This window comes from Dromiciops gliroides, chromosome 5, assembly GCF_019393635.1.
Source record: "Dromiciops gliroides isolate mDroGli1 chromosome 5, mDroGli1.pri, whole genome shotgun sequence".
NCBI classification, from domain to species: Eukaryota; Metazoa; Chordata; class Mammalia; order Microbiotheria; family Microbiotheriidae; genus Dromiciops; species Dromiciops gliroides.
This window is the reverse complement of record NC_057865.1, coordinates 47,612,450-47,634,864: the sequence shown is the minus strand read 5'-3', so window position 1 is coordinate 47,634,864 and position 22,415 is coordinate 47,612,450. Positions and strand designations below refer to the sequence as shown.

The 22,415-nt window shown below is 37.2% G+C and overlaps 1 protein-coding gene across 1 annotated transcript in view; it reads right to left on the bottom strand.

Annotated features, from left to right (window-relative positions):
- Nucleotides 1-22,415, bottom strand: part of PEX1 (peroxisomal biogenesis factor 1) — a 47,417-nt gene that overhangs the window by 22,971 nt on the left and 2,031 nt on the right. Inside the window, exons 2-9 of the mRNA XM_043965357.1 lie at nt 12,969-13,112; nt 10,476-10,559; nt 10,112-10,226; nt 9,238-10,016; nt 6,294-6,413; nt 2,625-2,748; nt 2,289-2,398; nt 1,279-1,358 (exon numbers count right to left, since the gene is read on the bottom strand). Of these exons, the coding sequence (XP_043821292.1) occupies nt 1,279-1,358; nt 2,289-2,398; nt 2,625-2,748; nt 6,294-6,413; nt 9,238-10,016; nt 10,112-10,226; nt 10,476-10,559; nt 12,969-13,112 (1,556 nt within the window). The remainder of the gene's footprint in view (nt 1-1,278; nt 1,359-2,288; nt 2,399-2,624; nt 2,749-6,293; nt 6,414-9,237; nt 10,017-10,111; nt 10,227-10,475; nt 10,560-12,968; nt 13,113-22,415) is intronic.

The window sequence follows — 22,415 nt, the reverse complement described above, 5'->3', positions numbered from 1 at the left end:
ATAGATGATTAAAGGACTTGCTTTAATTTTTTTTAAGGTTTTGTTTTTTGTTTTTGCAATCAGAATGTCAATTTTAAATAGGTACTTTTAAAGTATTTGGGTAAGACTAAAACAGATTTTTCTCTTAAAACATGCCCTTTAAAATCTTGTTTGTTATTGTTTTGTTTTGTTTTTGTGGGGCAACGGGGGTTGTGACTTGCCCAGGGTCACATAGCTAGTAAGTGTCGAGTGTCTGAGGTTGGATTTAAACTCAGGTCTTCCTGAATCCAGGGCCAGTGCTTTATCCACTGCACCACCCAGCTGCCCCCTAAAATCTTGTTTGTAACATTAATTTACATAGCAAATCTAATGTTTATAAATAGTTCAAATACCTGCCTAGGTATTGCCTTATTTAATACAAATTTCAAATTACTTCAGTCCAAATGAATTCCACATTGACAATTTAAACTATACCCTCCCTCTCTGAAAGTTCTTATAGTCTAGATATTTTTACAAATGCTAGTAACAGCACATAGAGAGTGCTTGGAGGGTAGTAAAGTGCTTCTCATGTTATCTCACTTTGGTCCTCAAAACAGCTCTGTAAGGTGGGTGGCATCCTTATTATTATCCTTATTTCACAGATGAGAAAACTGAAGTGGAGAAAAGTTCACTGATTTGCCCAAGGTCCCCTGGCCATTAAATGTCTAAGGCAGTATCTGAATATAGGTCTTTTTGATTCTAAGGTCAGCACTCTATCCACTGCATCACTGTGTTTGAATTATAGTTCCTTAGGAAATCACAGGTATTAATTACGCATTTGTCAAAAACCTAGCTGAAAACCCCCTCCGTTAATGATTTCATCATCGTCTTTGTCTTCCTTAAGAACTGAGAACACATTCAAGCTCACCTACCAGACTTATAAGAAGGTGAAGGAATAATATAATTTAAATACTAACAATGTACTTCATTGAAATTTTACAACTTGCTTTAAGAATTACAAATTATTGTTGCTATAATCACAAACAACCGGGCTCACATATGGCTTCTTTCCTCTTCTCACAAATAGATTCTCAATGTAAGGTGGTTAATAAGCTACATGCTTTGAGGTGCATGAGAACCAAATGAATTGCTGAGCCAGATATCACCTGAATGGACAAAGACAATCACTGGAATCACTGGAGAATCCGTGAATGAGGACTTAGCAGTTACTGGCATCCATGTTGTAATGTCTATACATAAAGGCCCTAGCATGGAGATAGATTATTTTAAAACAAATTTTGGTTGGCCCACACTTCTTACCCTAAGGAGCTCAGTTTTAAAAAAGGAAGAGTAAAGCTGGTTTCTTCATTGTTTTCTTGTGCCACAGGACAGAGAAGAACCTACCATAACAAAGAAAATCACCTTTAATTTTGAGAGAAGTATGATAAAGAGACAGTTTTATTTAGGAAACAAAAAGCAAAGTTTCACTTAAATACAATAATAAATACTTTTAGAATACTAATATTTGTAGCATAAGTAATATATTAAATCATTTTTATTTCTGTAATCACTTTATTTCTTTATATAACCAGGTATATTTACATAATTGAAACACTTTAGTAATTTGGTATTTGGATAATACCCCTACAAAACATAATTTTATATTCTGCTCTACCTGTTATACCATTCTATCTCCATGGTATTAGAACTTTTAAAAAGTCTTGTTTAAAATAACAACAACAACAACAACAACAACAACAAGGTTTTCATTTTAATTATGATGTTAGATCAAATGTGAAGAAAGATGAAACAATGACAAACTGGGAAGAATGTGAGAGACACATCAATCTGACAAGAAAAATAAGAAGCAGGCACTGAACTATTCAGAAAGTCATCTCCACACTCAATGATGAAAGTCAAAGAAATCGCAACATACCCAGAAGGCAACATGTCTCAAACCCCCTTTCTCCCACAAGTGGCAGGACTGGTAGCTCATTTTTATACATAGAAAGAATTAAGATCAGCAACAAATTTTGTAATTAATTTCTTTAAAATATTTGCTTTTTGAAAATTCTTGAAGACTTTGCAAATGATGATTTAATTTGGTAATAAAAGCATTCAATGTAAATCTAACCAGCACAGTTACAGGATTTAAAAAGATATTGTAGATATGTTAAATCAAGTTATTCTGTAATCTAGACTTTCAGGTCTGTCAATATGATCAATGGGTTGAGAATGTCTTCTATAAGATACTCATTTATATACATTATTTTTAATGTGAAATAAGAAATCATTATTTTACTAAATATTCAGAATTACAAAATATTTACTTGTATATCAATCTTCTGGAGCAAGCTGGTACTCAACATAAAGACATTTTCTGAATGATTTTCTTCTGTTTCCAAAGGATGAATAATACTCAAAGAAAACTTCTTCAGCCCTATTAAAAAGATAATAATATTAACATTATTGTAATGATTAATATTTAACTCAAAATTAGATGATCCAGAATTTTAAAACAAACATTAAACTAAGTGTTGCATGAGGCATGTAGTTTCTTTAAAAATTTTAATTTTGTATTATTGTGCTGCTCAGTGCTGTAACTTTAAAAAGAGTACTTTATTCATGTTTAAGGGAGGGAAATCCAAATTGACAAAATTACCTACCATCTTTCAATGTCAAATTAATGCATTCTTCAGAGGATAGTATCCAGGGACAGGTTACTGTACTAGAATTCTGTAGCCATAAACTGAAAGCAGATTTTATTTCTTCTTCACTTATGTCTTTATTCTAACCATAAAAAGGAAGGAAAAACAAAAAATTACCTTGACAATTGTTTCTTTATCTTATTGGTGGTATTTACAGCTTAAAAGATAGTTGAAAGATGACGGTACAAATATGTGCTATAGTCAGAGAATAAAAAAAAAAATACTCCAAACTCAGATCCTGAGTTTGAGAAGCTGGCCCTGTGCTTAATTAGTACAATTATTCAAAAAGTGTGGAGAATAGTATGTTTAATGGCAAAGAACTGACATACAATTGAAAATATCATAACTCTTAAAAGTTAATTTTTTTTGCTAGCCCGTTTCCATACAAAGAAAAGTAGCACAATAGTCCTCTGGGCTAAGTAAGAGGGAGAAATCTGAGGACAAATAAGGCTCTACATTAATGTTATATGGGTGACTGGAAATCCTAAAGATTAGTGTTTTTGTTTTTTCCCCACTGTCAAACACTCCTTTTTATCTTATCACCTCCCTCTTTTTTTTCTTTTTTTTCCCCCCAGGGCAATGAGGGTTAAGTGACTTGCCCAGGGTCACACAGCTATTAAGTGTCAAGTATCTGAGGCCACATTTGAACTCAGGTCCTCCTGAATCCAGGGCCGGTGTTTTATCCACTGCGCCACCTAGCTGCCCCCACCTCCCTCTTTTCTTGTCATCATCATTGCAACTGTTCCTGCAAATCAGGTTTATTTCGGGCCTGCTTTGTTTCTATCATCTATCTCTCCTCTCTTCAATCTAGCCTAAAAGAAAAGGTGAGACATTGTTCAAATAGTAAAACAAAGAAAAATTATTATTTTAAAGCAAATAAACTCCCTGAATCTGTTGCTTTTTTTCTGGGTTTGGAAGACAGTTAGTGCTGGGGCCTCAGAGAAGTCTCACGAGAGTCATGAACAAGCCTCAGACTATCAAGTACAAGGGTTTACAATCAAAGAATGCTAGAGATGGAAGGGATCTGAGACAATCCAATCAGTCAGTCTACAAGCATTTATTTACTGTGTGCTTGGTGGTACAGTGGATAGAGTGCTGGGCTTGGAGTCAGGAAGACTCATCTTTTCAAGTTCAAATCTGGCCTTAGATAATTACTAGCTGTGTGACCTTGGTCAAGTCACTTAACCCTTTTTGCCTCAGTTTCTTCATCTGTAAAATGAGCTAGAGAAGGAAATGGCAAACCACCCCAGTATCTTTGCCAAGAAAATCCCCAAATTGGGTCACAAATAGTAAGATGTGACTGAAAAATGACTGAACAACAACAACAACAGGCACTGGGGACATGGAGACAAAAACAAATCTGAAAGAGTTGGCATTCTCTTGGAGGAAACATGTATACTGAAGCATATACCAGATACACAGATGGTAAACTGGCAGGGGGAGGGAAAGAAGGAGGTGGCACAAGCTGTTGGGGTATCAGAAAAGGCCTCAGTTAGGAGTCATCATTTGAACAATGCTTTGAAAGAAGCTAGGAATTCTAAGAGTCACATGTGGGAAGGGAGAACATTTCAGGAATGGGAGACAGAGGAGTCTGTTCAAAGACAGGTGGAAGATAAATTGTCTTGTGTGAGGAGGAACAAGGCCAGTTTGGATCACAAAGTGTGAGAGGGAAATATATATTGTAAACCTGGAAAGGTTGGGTGTCAGGAGTTTTAAATGCTAAATTCCAGCCCACTTTACCATACAGGAAAGAATTTTTACAGTAACAACTCATTTCTGAGACTAAAATCAGTGAAAATCCATACTCTGAAACTAACTGCTAATGATTCTTCTATACAAGTTACTTAGCCTGGAGAACAGGCTAAACACTAAAAACACTAAATTTCAAGAACTAAAAATATTCAAATATAAAATATTAATTTGGAATTAAGTAAAGTACCTAAAACATCTATACCCTTTCACCCAGAGGTTCCATTCCAAGGCTTATATCCTAAGGATATCTTTAATAAGAAGAAAGTCTCTACTTATGCCAAAATATTTATAATGGTACTTTTTGGGATAGCAAAGAACTGAAAACAAAGGAGATGCCCATTGACTAGGGAATGGAGAAACAAACTGTAGTACATGAATGGAATGGAATATTACTGTGCTGCCAGAAATAACAAACATGGTGAATAAGGAAAAGTTTGGGAAGACTTACATTGAACTGATGCAGAGTGAAGCATGCAGAGCCAAGAAAACAATATGCACAATGATTACAGTAAGTGAACGGAAGGAACCACAAAAAAACTTGTAAAACTATAAAGAATAAGCCTGACTTGAAAGAAGAGATAAGACAAGACATTTCCACCTCACCCTTTGTAAAGGTGGGAGATCCACAAGTGTTGTACACTGCATGTGTTTCCAGAGTTTATCGATGTATTGATCAATTATGTTGATTTTTCCCTTTTTTCCTATTTTTGTCCTTAAAATATATTACTTATTATATGAAATGGTTCTTGGGGAGGGGAAGGACAACTGGGAAGAATTTTGGTGGTGTTAAGAAAAAGACAAATAGAAACTTATTTAAAACAAAAAGATATAAATAATTTAAAACTAAATGTAAAGTTTTAGAAGCTTGGAACTATATTACTATGGATATGAAACTAAATATACTACCTTGTTCTCTTCACAGTAGGCTATAATAAAACCAAGTTTTTCTTCTAGGCTATCCATCAGATTCTATCAGGTATTTTCATGATTATATCTATAATGGTATTTGTAATGATCAACTTGAATGATAATAACATAACAATAACCATAGCATTTCAAGGCTTATGATACATTTTTTCATAACAACCATGTGAGGTCATTCCTATCTTACTGATGAGAAAACTAAGGGTCAGAGGAGTTTAGCGATTTATCCACAGAGCCAGGTCTTGACCCCACGTCTTCTAATTTCAAGGCCATCGATTTCTCCAACAGATCTACATATACTGTCTGAATCAAGAAAGACGGAAGAGTGTTCAAACATCATCCAGGAAAATATGATTGGTAAAGGAGGTGAGCTGGTCATTCAATAAGAGGGAATGATAACAGGCTGACCTGCTGAGTTCTAGGAAATGTAAAAAGACCTGAACAAAGTGCTTTATTGTGTTGGGATCTATGGGAAGACATGGATAAACATTTCAGAGGATGAGAAGATATGGATGGGTTGTATTCTAAAGTGGTAGCGAGATTAACATACAAGATGAGCTTACAGTCCCATTAAATGATAAGTATTTTCACTAAATAAATTCCTTTTATTATATTCAAATTTCAAAACTGGTAACCTATTGGTAACCCTAACCCTAATGCAGAGAAGTATTAACTCTGATAATTATTAATCAGAATCTGGAAGTTATGCTGGTAGAAAAAGAAATGACTGAATAAAATGGATGGTGAAAGAATGTCAGAAAGACTTTCAAAAGTCAAAATTGTTAAGTACCTTTATAAGCACACATTGTATAATAAAGCTCTCTTAATAAGTGATTTTTTGATTCAGCCAACATAAAGAAATACTACATTTGGGTTATACCAACTGAAACAACAGCATTACTAATCCAAAACATGCAAAAAGATTTGAATGCAACATGAATTTGCACTCACTAAATTTTCTCTAGGTTGCAATTTGATAGATTTTGGAATTTGGGGAATCGATTCCACTGGTGATATTCGGATAGCAGAATGCATTTGTATATTCAGTCTTTTTCTCATGTCTTCTGGAATCTGAAATAAATATTTATAGTGTTAGAAATCAATGTTCAAAAAATCAAAATATATTCAAATTTCAATTCAGCTATATTTCATAATATAGAGAATACTTTTAATTTGCACAGTTTCAGATGAAATTATCCAAGTTATCAAAATTATTGAGTATTAGGCAGGACTGATTTCAGATAGAAGGAGCTCTAAAAATTAAATTTTTTAACCTCAATTTTTTCTTCTGCTGTGCAGGGATATATTTTAAACTGCTTTCAACATAGCTTTCTTTCAATAAGATAGATTCAAATTAATCTCAGGTCTGTAGCAGAGTTACATGTGTGATTAAATTGTATCTTTTAGAACTAGAAGCTTCAATAAACAGAACCTGTATCTTATTTCAACTTTTTATCCTTCCTAGTGCCTAACACAGTGTTCTACAGCAGACACTTCGTAAATATTTTTTGGATGAACAAGAAGCTGTGGTATGCTGGAAGGGTAAAATTAACCCCACAAGACCAGAGATCAGCTCTACCAATTTTAGACAGAAGCTATAAACCTAAAAGCAAAAGATAGGGGGTTCCCCCCCAACTAGGATGCTTATATATAACAATAAAAGAGGCAAAACGCCTCACTTAATCTCTTTTCATCACCTACTCTAACCTCTGAAGCCCATGTTTTAGCTGTAGTTATCTTTAGACAGAAGCTAAAAAATAAACAATCTATAAGGATATCCAAAAGACTAACTAATTAAAAGAACAGAAATGGTAGGAATAGAGGAGAATAATCCCAACCTGATGCCCAGACAAAAATCCACTGTACTTCCTTAGACAAAATTTTGGCCAATAGACATTTGATCCACCAAACCTGAATTCATCTACTGCAAAGTGGCAAAGTTTTAAGCACCTCCCACTCAGGGGTCTGTGGCTATTTCCCACAATCAATCCACCAACAAAAAAAGTGTGGACATTGCTATTATGTCCCCATCGATCAAGCACACGGCACATCAATATAACAGAACAGAAAAAGTGATTTGGAATTTATGGGGAGCCAAACTGCCTTCTTCTCTCTGACCCCAGTATTTCACTATTAGCATCTCCCAACCACATCAATCTTTATCTTTCCAGCATATAAAAGTAGCTCCTACCAACTAAAATGTGGGGAACTCACTGCCTAACACAATGCCTGACACATAGTAGGTACTTAATAATGCTACTGATTGAAAATTCCTGGCTGAGGAGGATTTTTCTCATGCTTCCTCTTCTCTTTTTTCCCTTCTCCTTTTATCATTTGTTCTTCATCTTTTAACTCTACTCAACTAACCAATGAGACAATATTTAATAGGTGTTTTCTATATATGAGGCATTGTGCTAGGCACAATAGGGGTACAGAGAAATATAAGACAAGATTCTTGCCCTCAAAGTGCTTATAGTCTAGTTTGGGAGACATAGCATCAATGGTAATAAAATGTTAAATGTCAATCCAAAGCAGTATGAGAGCTATTATAAGGTATTATAATATTGATACTCAAATGAAATGCTAAATATCCTGAGAGGTCAGAAGAAGCAGCTTCACTGATTGGAGTGCTCTTGAAGGATCTTCTGAAGAAGATGAGAAGTGAGCTATACTATGAAGAATGAATGGGCCATGGATAGGACGAGAAATGGCATTCCAATATGAGTAGCTGGGCATGAGTTGGTATGGAGCTAAAGTGAACAGACCAGTTGATCTGAATAGATGTGGAGAAGTAGTGTAAGGGAAAGCAAAACTATACTGCAGAGACACATGATGAGGGGTGGAATTCTAACTCGATCCCTTTACTCTCAACATGACCGTAGACAAGTCCCCACTTAAGCTCTTTGGACCCATTTTCTTATCTCTAAAATGAGATGGCTAGAATAGATGACCTTTAAGGTTCCTTCTGCTCAGGTCTTAAATCTATGAACATGTCTAGCAATCAAAGAAATAGAAAAAAATTAGGGTAGTCAGTTCTGAGGCCATAAGGATAAGTTCAATTTTTAGAAATTATGAATCTTAGTCAGCAATGGGATAATCCAGATAGATGTAGTCTGGTATATAAGGAAGAAGTCAGAGCCAAGATGTGGCATATATAAAAGTCATCTATACCCAGCTGGGCTGCAGGCAGAAGAGATGATATCTTCTCCAAGGAAACTTTCCTTTATTTAGTCCTTTCTACTTCCCTAAACTTTTTCCTCTATGGAACTGGACTAAAGCACCCATGCTCCAGGATTTCTCCTATAGCATCTACTTTCCCCTAACACTTGATAACAAGGCAGACTTGCCCCTGCTCATAAGAAACAGAGAGAACAACTACAGCAGATCGCAGAGGGTGTGGGGTGAAGTGAAGACACCACTACTTAGAGGTCATGCAGTGAACTCTCTAAAAGCAAAGGGATATAATCTCGTGACCAAATAATGAAATGGAGAAATGACCTATTATAGTACCTAACATAACTGTAGGCATATTGTAGGTATTTCATAAATACCTACTGATTTGATTATATTCAATTATGATGGTACTTTTCCTTAATCTACTTTATTTTGATAGTACACCTTACTATGAATATTCAAAAACTAAAAGGAGAGGATGGCATCCTAATCTGCATCTTTCGTATAGTGCTGATGAAATTTAGACAAAAACCACTGATTTTACTACAAAATTAGAATGTTATCTTCCCACATCCAGTCCACTATATAGAAAACCTTAGGTTCTATTTTCCTAATACAACGCATTGCAGCTTTCACAAAAAATATTATTCTACTTTATAGTTTCAAATGTAAAATACACAAATAAGTTCCTTTTCCCCCAAGTCACAAGGTTCACACTAACCCAAGCTTTCCCAGCATGGAGCGCTTCTACAGTGTTGTTATACTGTATGGAATTCTTCAGTTCCTCAAGTCCATTCCAGACTATCTGCACCACAGAGGCCTTACCAACTCCTTGACTACTACCCAAACGAATCTGTTTTTTGTCTTGTTGGTGAGCCATCTGCTTTTCCTTTTCAGGTGACAGGGCATTCTGCTTTGTTTCACTTGGTTGTTGCTTTGGGGAAAGCAGCTGAGTTATCTTTCCATAGGTCACAGTAAAACTGGGCTCCAAATCAAAATACTGCTGATTCCAGGGGAAAATATGAATGGCATGGTCTTTCTGAAACAAAGATGTTGCTGACACACGTTGTATACTGGGAGGCTGAGAATTGCATACTCTGAAAACAGAGTCTTTTGGAACAACTGTTAGCTGCATATTTTTGAATGCATTCATTTCACTTGAACCCCAGGGTGTGTCCATTTTTTTCTCAGCTCCATAAGAAAAAATGCTCCCCATGAGATTCCATATGTTAGGCATTGTAAACATGCCAAATATAAGATCTGAATCTTGTTTATTCAGGTCTTGGGCTCTTGTAGTGCTTGAATGAGGTTGCTTTGTTTGAATTCCCCCTGCCAGGTCTTCTTGGTCTCTTCTATATTTGTTAAGTATTCCTTGTGTATCATCTGCTTTAGAAAAGGGCAGATCTGTGGCATTTTCTTTGCTCTGGCGTGTCTTGGGATGTACGAAGAGTTCAGTGTCATTTTCTAACCTACCATAAGTGGCAGCGGGCATTAGTGCAACTGGGAAGAAAACAAACTCATTAGTACATTCACTCTACATTAGGATTAACACAGTGCTGTAGAATAAGATGGCAAATCTTCAAAATGGCACTTACCGATTTGGATATAAATGTATGTCTGCTGATCAACCCAAACAGGAAAAATTGCATTTGGAAAGACTATTCGAATCTGATCAAGAAGATGCTGTTCAAGAGAAGAAGCATGCAGCTCCTAGGACAATTTTAGATCATATCAGGAAAACAAAACAAAACAAACATACAAAAAACCCACTGAAATGACATTTTACATTTGTTCCTGAGCAAATTACTTTGTCTTACAATGAAATTAAATCTGATTTGAATTAGAGTAATACTATTTTAGGCAGCTTATAATTAATACCAGAGAGGAGAAAATTAAAGAAAATGTTATTTTAATATAGTTGAACTTTAATATATGAATACTTTTGACTTTTTTTTTTACCAATATCTCCCAATCGTCTGCTGAGAGGGGTTTCACTTCAACTTGATGACAAGATATCACATGGGAACAGGGCCTGAGAAACACCTGACAAAAAAAAAATTATACTTTAGGATTCTGAGTACTGATCCGTGGAAAATAAGATATTTAAGTAAGCAATCGTGTGGATGTAAAGTGGCATACCTACTATTTAAGAAAAATACTGCATACATAGCAGTATGCCAAATATTACCAAGAAATATAACTAGAATAAGTATAAAAGGAAACGGAGACATTATGGTATCAAGTAATGTCTTAGATCAAGATACAATTTATGGTTTGTATCTACACAGGCATTTCCCACCTAAAGATACTAAATAGTTTCATGAAAGTAGGAAATTAGTCAATTTTTTTTTTTTGGCGGGGCAATGAGGGTTAAGTGACTTGCCTAGGTCACACAGCTAACCAAGGTCACACAGCTATAGCCAAAAAATATTGCAGGTGGTAGTTATTCCATCACTGGATCATCTGACTTGTACCTCAGGCAATCAACTAAATGATCTTACAATGTGATACATCAATTTTATGGAGAGGTTTGATTATAATGTATTAATAACAAATGTGTTGTGCTGGCCAGGGCAACTTTATGTGTTGTATGCCGCTATTAATTATAAAATAATATTAAGACAGATTTTATGAAATTACAAAAATAATTTATATTACCTAGAAAACTGAGAACTATATTGAAATTGAAACTGAACAAGAACCAATGATTCAACTGTGAGAGTTGGAATAATGCCTCCTGCTGGGAGGAACATTTTGGGAGCTCTGGCCTGAGGACATAGCCATGTGGCCTTGGCATCAGGAAGTGATGTTTGCTCGTGGGTACTGTGGATAAAAGCGACCAGCCAATTAGCTTGGAGCTGTGTGTGTGTGTATGGACAGCCCTGTTTCCAGTTGGAGAAGAGGCTTCTGGGAGGGGGAAGGAGCGAGCACTCTCTCTTTTGCCCGGGACTGGGGTTTGAGTGGAGCTGAGATGCTGGCTCCCTGAGATAGATAGATGAAGGAATCTTAGCCCCTTTCTCTCTCCTCACCAAATTCTTATGCTACTTAATAAATACTTAAAAGTCTAAACTCTTGCTAAAGCTTATAATTTATGGCGACCACTCAGAATTTTAGACAGTCTAGCTAGAATTTTAGCCCCTTACAGATAGCAACTTTACACAACATAAATAAACCTTACAGTTAGCTAAAGGATGGGCTAGTCTAGATGAAGGACCCCCAACAAGTCAACTCTGACCTGGTCAATCTTGGGGCTTTCTAGCCACACACTCCTTCCCTATGGGAACCGTCAGTGTTGCTAAGCTGCAAATACAGGCCTACACTGCTGGCATATCTTCTCCTCTGTGTCCTCTGAGACTGTCTGTGGGACAGGGTAGGGGAGAAGCCAATGAGGTTATAATGCAGGTAAATCCTGACAGAATTTGCTTTTTACTAATGCCATAATTTGTCAATAGTATTTCCCTTAAACTTTCTAATCTGTGATGTCTCCATTTCATAATTATTAATATGTTCCTCATTCTCTAGATAAACAAGTATGGAGCAGACTAGCAAGCACTTCTTACCTAATCTATACCACCAAAAAGTTGGAAATCCCTGAACTTATATGATCAATTATCTTTTTCTCTCTTTACTGACTCAATGGAATAGTTATGGTTTGGAGGATCTACAAAAATACAATTAGGAATCCACTTATAAATAAACGAAAAAAAAAAAATCCCAAACCAAGAAGTTGTGTTAGTTGTTAGAAACAAGATATCTAAGACATTTACAAAGAAAATAATAAGGAAGAAGGTTGAGAATATATGCTTTGCCTCGGATACCTAGATACCAGTTCCCGAGGGAAGGGAACTGTCAATTTGAACCCGAGTGGGCTCAGACCCATGATTCAAACACAGGAATGGAAGGGCAGACCTCTTTTCACAAGTAAAAGAAATCTGTGGTAATCTAAGAGCCCACAGGGAAAATGAGGCGGGAAGAACGTCTGAACAGTGACCGTCACGAAAGAGGGAAACAGAGTACGTGCTTCATGTTTTTGGCCACATCTAAGATACTCCCCAATAACTATGACATGACAGGGTTTTCGGCTATCAGGAAGCACCCCTTCACCAGAAGAAGGGCACACACACAATCAGGCAAGGGGCAGTTAGAATAAGCTGGTAAAACAGAAACACTGGGAACTTTGGGAGGAAATGAATGTGATTTTACAGTTTGTAACAGACCAGGAAGTGAATGGAGGCCATAGTCAGATATGGACTCGAGTTCAGAAAAAATGTCCTGTTCTTTTAGTATCTCCCCCCTCCCCTTTAAAATCACATTAGCTTACAATGGTAAAACTTAAGCTTTGTGTCCTCTGTTCTGAAAGAAGAATCTGAATGTTGTAGTCTTTTCTTTTCCTTACTACTTTATATTAGATTAGAGTAAATGAGTCCCTTCCACACATCATTACATGCTTACCTGTTCCCCATCTGAAATTCCAAGTTTCTGGCCAACCTGCCTATTAATTTCAGCCACATTTTCACCATGGTTAGAATGATGTCTCCCTTCCACCCAGCTCAAGAATATAGGCTGGTGACCCCAGGCCACTTCTATAGCTTGATTCTGTTCATATTAGAGAGAAGAAAAATGAGAGAAAATTATGTGTCACAACTTTCATATGCTATAGTGATCAATATCAAACACAAACCATTCTAATTATCTATACATAACCAAAGAATGTCTTTCAAGGTTGGGAGATATTCTGGACATGATGTCCAGATTTGACATGTGATATAAACAAATGTTTAAAATATGATCCTTTCTTTAAAATTATAATTTATTTTTAACATTCTTTTATAATTTTGAGTTCCAAATTATCTGTCTCCCACCCCTCCCAGATTCACTGAGAAGGCAAACATGATATTAACACATAAGTGAAATCATGCAAAATATATTTCCATATTAGTCACATGCCCCAAAAATCAATAAAGAAAGCAAGAGAGAAAAATTATACTTCAATTTGCATTCAGCGTTCATCAGTTTTCTCTCTCGATAGAATTTTTTCATAATGAGTCCTTTGGAATTGTCTTGCATCTAAAATAACTGTAGACTATATAAAACACTTGGGAGTCTACCTGCCAAGACAAACTCAAGAACTATATGAACACAATTACAAAGTACTTTTCACAAATAGTTCTAAAGGAGTGGAAAAATATTAACTGCTTATGGTTTGCCTGAGCCAATATAATAAAAATGACAAATCCACCTAAGTATACTTATTCAGTGCCATATCAAACTACCAAGAAATTATTTTACAGAGATATGAATCCTTTGAAATTGTCTTAGATCACTGTATTGATCAGAGTAGTCAAGTCTTTCACAATTGATCATCATTATAACATTGCTATTATTGTGTACAATGATCTCCCAGTACTTCTCACTTTACTTTCCATCAGTTCATACAGTTCTTGCCATGTTTTTCTGAAACTACCCCTTCATTATTTCTTACAGCACAATAGTACTCCATCATGATCATATGCACCCTCAAGGTCTCTCTGAATCGCTCTGGAATTGACTGCATTACATGAGAGACTCTGGCAAAGGACTGCCCAGCATGGCATACCGACATCAGAGAAGGTGCTGTCCTCATAGAGGACAGCATGAGATGCACAAATTTAGAGAATCCATCCCAAATGTTCATTCACATGGACTATGTGTGCCTGACCTGTGCTAGAGCATTCTGAACTTGTACTGATCTTATCAGCTAGTTGGACACACTGTAACTTCACTCTAACATAATGGTGTCATTTTGGTCCTTTTCAAGAACAAAGGACAACAACCAACCAATGCCACAATTTGTTCAGCCATTCCCCAATTGATGACCATCTCCATAATTTCCAATCCTTTATCACCACAAAAACAACTGCTATAAATATTTTTGTACATAGAAGTAAATCCTTCTCCTGGGGCAACTAGATGACTCAGTGGATAGAGTGCCAGCAAATCTGACCTTGGACACTTACTAGCTGTGTGACCCTGGGCAAGTCAACTAACCCTGTTTGCCTTAGTTTCCTCATCTGTCAAATGAGCTGTAGTAGGAAATAGCAAATCACCCCAATCTTTGCCAAAAAAAAAAAAAACCCAAACCCAAATGGGGTCACAGAGAGTTGGACATGATTGAAAAACTGTACAAAAGAGGATCCTTTTCCTTTGATTTCTTTGGGGTTCAGACCTAGTAGTGGAGTTGCTAGATCAAAAGTATATAGTTTTATAGCCCTGTAGGCACAGTTCAAGACTGTTCTTGAGAGAAATTACTTTACTATATATTAATAACCAATTACTAAATTAGGATCCAAGTTTTTCTCCTTTATTTCCTAATTTAAGACCCAGCCCCTGTAAAAAGGTCAATCTCTGAAATATATATATAACCGATTGATGAGACTGTCCTATCCCTCAAGGTACACCCTCTTCAATTATAGACAGGACCCCACCAAACTAGGAAACCTTACTTCTGTTTAGAGTGTAAATAGAATCCAGTCTAGGAAAGTTATTATCCCAAGGAAAGGAGCCCTGTCTTTGTACCCCTCCATGACCCAGCTCATGAAGTAGGAAACCAGAGTGGTTTGGATGGAGATAGATTGCCCTGCCCAGATTGCGGGAGGTGGCCAAGTCTCATAATCAAGCCATATTCTCAGCAGGAAGAGCTAAATTAGATTTCTAGCTCACTTCCTCATTAAATGCCTACAAATCAGTTGATATTCAGTTGTCAAGGGAATTCCCTCTCAAGGATTGTTTAAAGCTTTTAGGCTTTCCAGATCTTTGGTTACCGAGAGAAACCACTGATTATCAATGTATTGATTGTCAATTAGCCTAATTAATAGGTGGAGGGGGCAGCTAGGTGGCGCAGTGGATAGAGCACCGGCCCTGGAGTCAGGAGGACCTGAGTTCAAATCCAGCCTCAGACACTTGACACTTACTAGCTGTGTGACCCTGGGCAAGTCACTTAAACCCTCATTGCCCCACCCCCAAAATAAATAAATAAATAAATAAACAAATGGATTAATTAGCCAGAAACTCTGCCTCTTAAGGTTTTTTGTCACATTCTCCGGAATGGCTGGATTAGTTCACTATAGTTCAGTAGTTTATTAATGTCTTTATTTTTCTTTATCCCCTCCTACATTTGTCATTTCTGATAGGTGTGAAGTGGTACCTCAAAGTCGTTTTAATTTGCCTTTCTCTAACTGATAGTGATTTAGAGCATTTTTTCATATGACTATAGCTTTGATTTCTTCTTCTGAAAACTCTCTATTCATATCCTTTGACCATGGCTCTTATTTTTATAAATTTGACTTGGTTCCCTACACATTTGAGAAATAAGGCCTTTATCAGAGAAACTTGTTAAATGTTAAAATATTATTTCAATGTCTATGGTACTTTTTTAGCAAAAAATGTAGTTTCCTTGATTTCCTTTTAATTAGGTCTATTTTTTATTTTGCTCTGCTCCAGCCTCTTATTTTAACTCTGTGTATGTCAGTTTTAAGTGTGTCTCTTGTACACAACATATTGTTGAAATCTACTCCATTTTGCTACCCAATTTCATTTTATGGGTTAGTTCATGCCATTCACATTCATAGTTGATTACTGTGTATTTCCATCCATCCTATTCTGTTTATCCTTCTTTTTATCCTGTCCCTACTAAAAAGTCTGTTTTGCTTCTGACAACTGCCTCCCTTAATCTGCCCTCCCTCTTATCATTTCTCTCTTCTTTATCTCTTATCCTATTCCCCTCCTATTTCCCTACTGGGTAAGAAAGATCTCTATATCCTTTTGAGTGTGTGTGTATATGCATAGATATATAGGTTCTTTCTTCTTTGAACCAATTCTGATGAGAATGAGTTTCAAGCATTGTCCACCACTCCCCCCAGTCCACATTTTCCTCTCCACTATAAAACCTCTTCTTTACACACTTCTTTTATGTGAGAAAAATCTTGCCATTTTACCACTCCCTTTCCCTTTCCCTTTCCCAGTGCATCCCTTTCTCACCCCTATATATATATATATATATATATTTTTTTTTAGATCATCCCAACATAAACAACTCATGGTCTATGTAGATTCTTCCAACTGCCCTAATAGTGATAAAGTTCTTAGGAGTTACATGTATCACTTTTCCATATAGGAATATAAACAGTTTAACTATTTACAGAGTCCTTTATGATTACTTTTTCATGTTTATTTTATGCTTCTCAAGTCTTATGTTTGAATGTCAAAGCTTCTATTCAGCTCTGGTCTTTTCATTAGGAATGCTTAAAAGTCTTCTATTTCATTATATTCCATCCCCCCACCCCCAAGGCTTACACTCAGTTTTTCTGGCTAAGTTATTCTTGGTTATAATCCTTGCTGCTTTGCATTCTGGAATATCACATTCCAAGCCCTCTGATTCTTTAACACGGAAACATATAAATCTTGGTTTAGCCAGACTATGGCTCCACGATATCTGGATTATTTCTTTCTGACTGCTTGCAATATTTTTCTCTTTGACCAGGGAGCTCTGGAATTTGGCTATGATATTCCTGGGATTTTGTGATCTCTTTCAGGAGATGATCAGTAGATTCTTTCATTTTCTATTTTACCTACTGGTTCTAAAATATCAAGGCAGTTTTCTTGAAATATGATGTCTGGCCTCCTTTTTTGATCATGGCTTTCAGGGAGTCCAATAATTCTTAAATTATCTCTCTTCGATCCGTTTTCCAGGTCAGCTGTTTTTCCAATGGGATATTTCATGTTGTCTTCTATTTTTTCCCCCATCCTTTTGACTGTTTTATTGTTTCATTATGTTCCACTTGCCCAATTCTTATTTTTAAGGATTTTCTTTGGTGAGCTTTTCTACTTCTTTTTTTCCATTTGGCTTGCTTTTTAAGGAGTTCTTTTCTTCAGTATCTTTTGGTGGCTCTTTTTCCATTTGGCCTAGTCTGATTTTAAAGTTCTTTTCTTCAGTGAATTTTTGTGCCTCTTTAACCACTGGGTCAATTCTGTTTTTTAAAGTGTTTTCTTCAGTATTTTTTGCTGCTTCTTTCACCAAGATGTTCTCCTTTCTTTTCTTTTCTTTTGGCGGGGCAATGGGGGTTAAGTGACTTGCCCAGGGTCACACAGCTAGTATCAAGTGTCTGAAGCCGGATTTGAACTCAGGTATTCCCGAATCCAGGGCCGGTGCTTTATCCACTGTGCCACCTAGCTGCCCCCTGAGATGTTCTATTTTCTTGCATGACTTTCATTCTTTTCCCAATTTTTTCTCAACCACACTTATCTCTTATAGGAATTCTTGCTAGCCTTGGGACCAGTAAGCACTTTTCTTTGAGGCCTTATTTTTTTTTTTAAGTGAGGCAATTGGGGTTAAGTGACTTGCCCAGGGTCACACAGCTAGTAAGTGTTAAGTGTCTGAGGCCGGATTTGAACTCAGGTACTCCTGACTCCAGGGCTGGTGCTCTATCCACTGTGCCACCTAGCTGCCCCCAAGGCCTTATTTTTTCATTGTTGCCATCTTAAGTTTATATCTTGGTCTTTCCTGACAAGTAATTACTTTTTATGTTCAAGTTCTTTTTTTGTAGTTTGTTCATTTTTCCAGCCTATTTATTGACTTTTATGTTAAAGTTGGGCTCTGCTCATCTGGGTGGGGGGAGGCATTGTCCCAAACTTCAGGCTTTTTTGTGTTATTTCAGGGGTTGAGGGGGTGGGAGTTAGGGTTGGGGTGTTTGCATGTTGTCAGTGCTTCCAAGGTGGAGTTATCTTGGGAGATATGTGGTCACTACTTTCCTTGTCTGTGCTATGGTCTTTACCCAGGAAGAACCCTTGGTCCCCTGCAGTTGGAAGTACTTCTCTTGGTTTTGGAACTGTGACTAAGTCCCTGTTCTCCTACAGCCTCAAATACTAGTATTCCTCTTGGCCCAGGAATTGTAACCTTGGTCACAATTCTTGTGATCCTTGTTACAATCACAATTGCTCCTTTACACCCTGGAGCTGCAACTCAGAACTGGCTTTGGGCAACAGAGTTGCCAATCAATGCCAGCTGTATCCAGTACCACTGAAGGGTCCCATGTAAACTCTTTCTGACCAGTGGTCTGACCCCTTACTATTTCTGGGCTGAGAGCTCCTGAAGTAGCTGCCACTACTGTGGCAGCCACCTCCAGGGCCCACCACTGGTACTCCTGCTGCATGCACTGGCTGGCAATCACTCCAGAGATACAGACTTCTCCTTTGGGCTTCCTAAATTGTCTTAGACTGGAAAAATGTCTCCCTCTGTTCTTTTGTTGGCTCTGCTGTGCTGATATTTGATTTATGGAATTAAAGTTGTTTGGAGGGGAATATTAAGAGAGTTCACTTGGGTCCTGGCCTATACTCTGCCATCTTGGCTCCCCCTAGTAGAATCCTTTCTAAGTATTCACATAATTGCAGCTTGGGACAAGGGGTCTTTCAATAATGACTCAAGACACATTTAGTCAGACAAGTTTAGTATTGGTTACAGATTTATTCATTAGTATTGAAAAATAGATACAAACGATAAATACCTTTCCTTTCCTAGGACAAATCTTGAAGGTTATTTTGCCCACCTATTAGAAGCATGAATATCAATTTTACACTTAAAAATGCTTTCAATTAATACGTCATAAAAAGATAACAATTCACCTACTGTGATTTGTTTTACTTTCCAGACTTAGTTTTATTCCAACCTTTTCCTTCAAAGCATTCTCTTCAGTTCAGGTTTTTATTTCAACTTTTCCCTTCCTTTCTTCCCTGTTCACACCTTCATTCCTCTTTCAACTACGCTGACTCTCTAGACTTCTTTCTCCACCATGCCCTAGCAGCCTCCTCACTATTTTCAAGAGAAAGGTTGGGATTATGAATGAAAAGTAAATAAGATTTTGCCACACAAAAACGTAAGGTATAACAGCAATGATAAAAGGCAATCCAATGAAGGAGAGAATTTCAGAATGTGAATCAAAGTGAGGAAGTTGTGCTTTTCAAAGCTGACTCTCATTTTCCCCCTTTCCTTATCAGGGGCTGCCTCTGCAAATGAGAGCAGCAGCCCCAAGTCATTATCTTTAAGTGGAACGATGAGCCCAAACGTCAAGAAAAAGCAAAAGTCAATCAGGGAAAGGTGCTTCTCCAACCTGTTACCAAGTCTTATCATTTCTACTTATGCAACATTTCCCCTTATGCCCCCTTTTCTCCACTCTGGTGCTGATTTTCTTTACCTCCCGCATGGACTATTGCACTAGCCTTCTGGCTGGAGACCCTGCCTTAAATCTCTCTCTACTTTAGTCCGTCCTATACTCACTTGCCAAAGTTATTTATCTAAAGTGCAGAACTGATCATATTGCCTATCCTTACCACCTTCTCCCCCTCCCCACACACACTCAATAAACCCCAGAAGCTTACCCTATGATTATCATGATCAAATACACTCTTTTGTTTGGCTTTCAAGTCCTTCACAACCAGGTTTTTTCCTACTTTTTCAATCTTCTTACACTTTATTACCCTCCATAGAATGTAAGAACCACAACTGTGATAGACAACTCTTCTCAACAATACAATGGGGTCCAAGATAATTCTAAAAGACTCATCATGGAAAATAGTCTCCAAATCCAGAAAAAAAGAACTGTGGAATGTAGAGGCAGACTGAACCCTACTCTTTCTACTTTTTTGGGGTTTTTTTTTTGAGGCTTTTCCCTTTTGTTCTGATTCATTATTTCCTAGTTACATGTAGAGAGAGTTTTCGACATTTGTTTTTATAAGATTTCTAGTTCCAAATTGTTCTCCCTCCCCAAGACAGCAAGCAATCTGATATAGGTTATATATGTACAACATATTTCTGCACTACTCATATTGTGAAAGAACTTTTATGATAAAAATAAATAAAAAGAATTTAAAAAAAAAGAATGTATGATCCAGTGACACTAGCCTGCTTACTGCTTTCTGAACATTCCTGATTACATGCTTTCAATGGCTGTACCCCATGCCTGGAATGCTATCCCCTATTCAACTCCAACTCCAAGTTGTCTCCATTAGAATGTGAACTTCCTAAAGGCTTTTATGGGTTTTGTATTCTCAGAATTATCACAATGCCTGGCACATCGTGTTTAATATATGCTTACTGACTATGCAGACTGACTTCTGGAGATCCCTAAATCTAATGGATCTTTTCAGCCTCACAAGTTCTAGGACAGGAAGCAGAGATGATGGGCTCTATAATAAGATCCCTACCTATTTATAGGGTATCTTTAGTATCATAGATTTAGAATGAGAAGAGACCTTAACCACTACCTTTTTTTTTTTCAGGGCAATGAGGGTTAAGTGACTTGCCCAGGGTCACACAGCTAGTAAGTGTCAAGTGTCTGAGGCCAGATTTGAACTCAGGTACTCCTGAATCCAAGGCCAGTGCTTTATCCACTTCGCGACCTAGCTGCCCCTTAACCATTACTTTTAATGATAAAAAATGAGTTCTGTGGGGGCAGCTAAGTGGTGACATGGATAGAGCACTAAGAGCTGAATTCAAATCTGGCCTTAGATACTTACTGGCTGTGTGACCCTGGGCAAGTTACTTAACCTCTCAGCCTCATCTGTAAAATGAGCTGAAGAAGGAAATGGCAAACCACACATTTATACTGCCAATGTATCTTCATTTTCATAGCACAGTTTTCCCGTGTTTAAATGACAAAAATCAGAGTCTGAGAGTTGTAAGAAAACACAGAAACCACTTAATCTCAACAAGACTTATCCAGAAATCCTCTTTACAATATCCCCAACAAGTGGTTTATTTGAAGAATCATAATGAGAGGGAGTTTACTACTTCCCTACACAACCAATTCTACTTTGGGGAGTTTTTCCTTACGTCAAAACTTACATTAGTATTGTCATTTTTCAAATGGAAGCTTTGAGATGTAACTGGTAGAGTTTTTATTAATTAACAAAGATATATATTTTTTCAAATGATTAACAAAAGGGTTTAACCAGTTAGGAATAGCAGGAATTAAATGAAGGGGATGATTAAGGTGAAGGATCCCTACTCAGTGCCAGGCACTGAGCTAAGCACTACAAATATAATCTTATTTGGTCCTCACAACAACCCTGGGAAGTAGGTATTATTATCCTCATTTTACACATAAGGAAACTGAGGCAGATGTTGATTAAATGACTTGACCAGGGTCATATACTTTGTAAACATCTAAGACAAGAGTAGAATTCGGGTCTTCTTGATTTGAACCTGAATTCAACTTTGATCTTCCTGACTCTATGCCCAGCATTCCATCCACTGCATCACCTAAGCTATTCAAGTCACACAGGTAGTATAACACAGAGGCAAGAGTTGAACCCAGGTCCTCTGACTCTACATCTAGTGCTTTTTACATTGTCCCAAGTTGTCTTTACCTGCAGAAGGGATGTAGGTCACTACTAGGAGCTTCTGAATAGGAGAAATGTTTCCCATACCTTGGAGCACGAGTAGCTGGAATGGACTACTAGCACAGTGTCCTCCAGCATTTGTAGAACCCAAAGGGAAGCTGTTGGTACTAGTTGGTACTAGACACTTACTAGCTGTGTGACTCTGGGCAAGTCAGTTAACCCCAATTACCTTAGACATCTGGGGCCATCTCTAGTCATTCTGATATACATCTTGCCATTGGATGGCTCTGGAGGAGAGTGAGGTTGGTGAATTTGCACAGCCCTCCCTCACTTAAATCCAATTCAGTGTAAGTACTGTGACACCTGATGTCACAGTACTCTTCGGGAATGAAGGACAAACAACAAATTGTGAACCCAAGAGCACGACTATGTACCCCACTCAAGTTTTAAATAATGCTTTTGGTAAAATGAAGGGCCAATATTCAAATGAGCTCTGTACTTGAAATTTGGTAACAGTGACAATCTTTT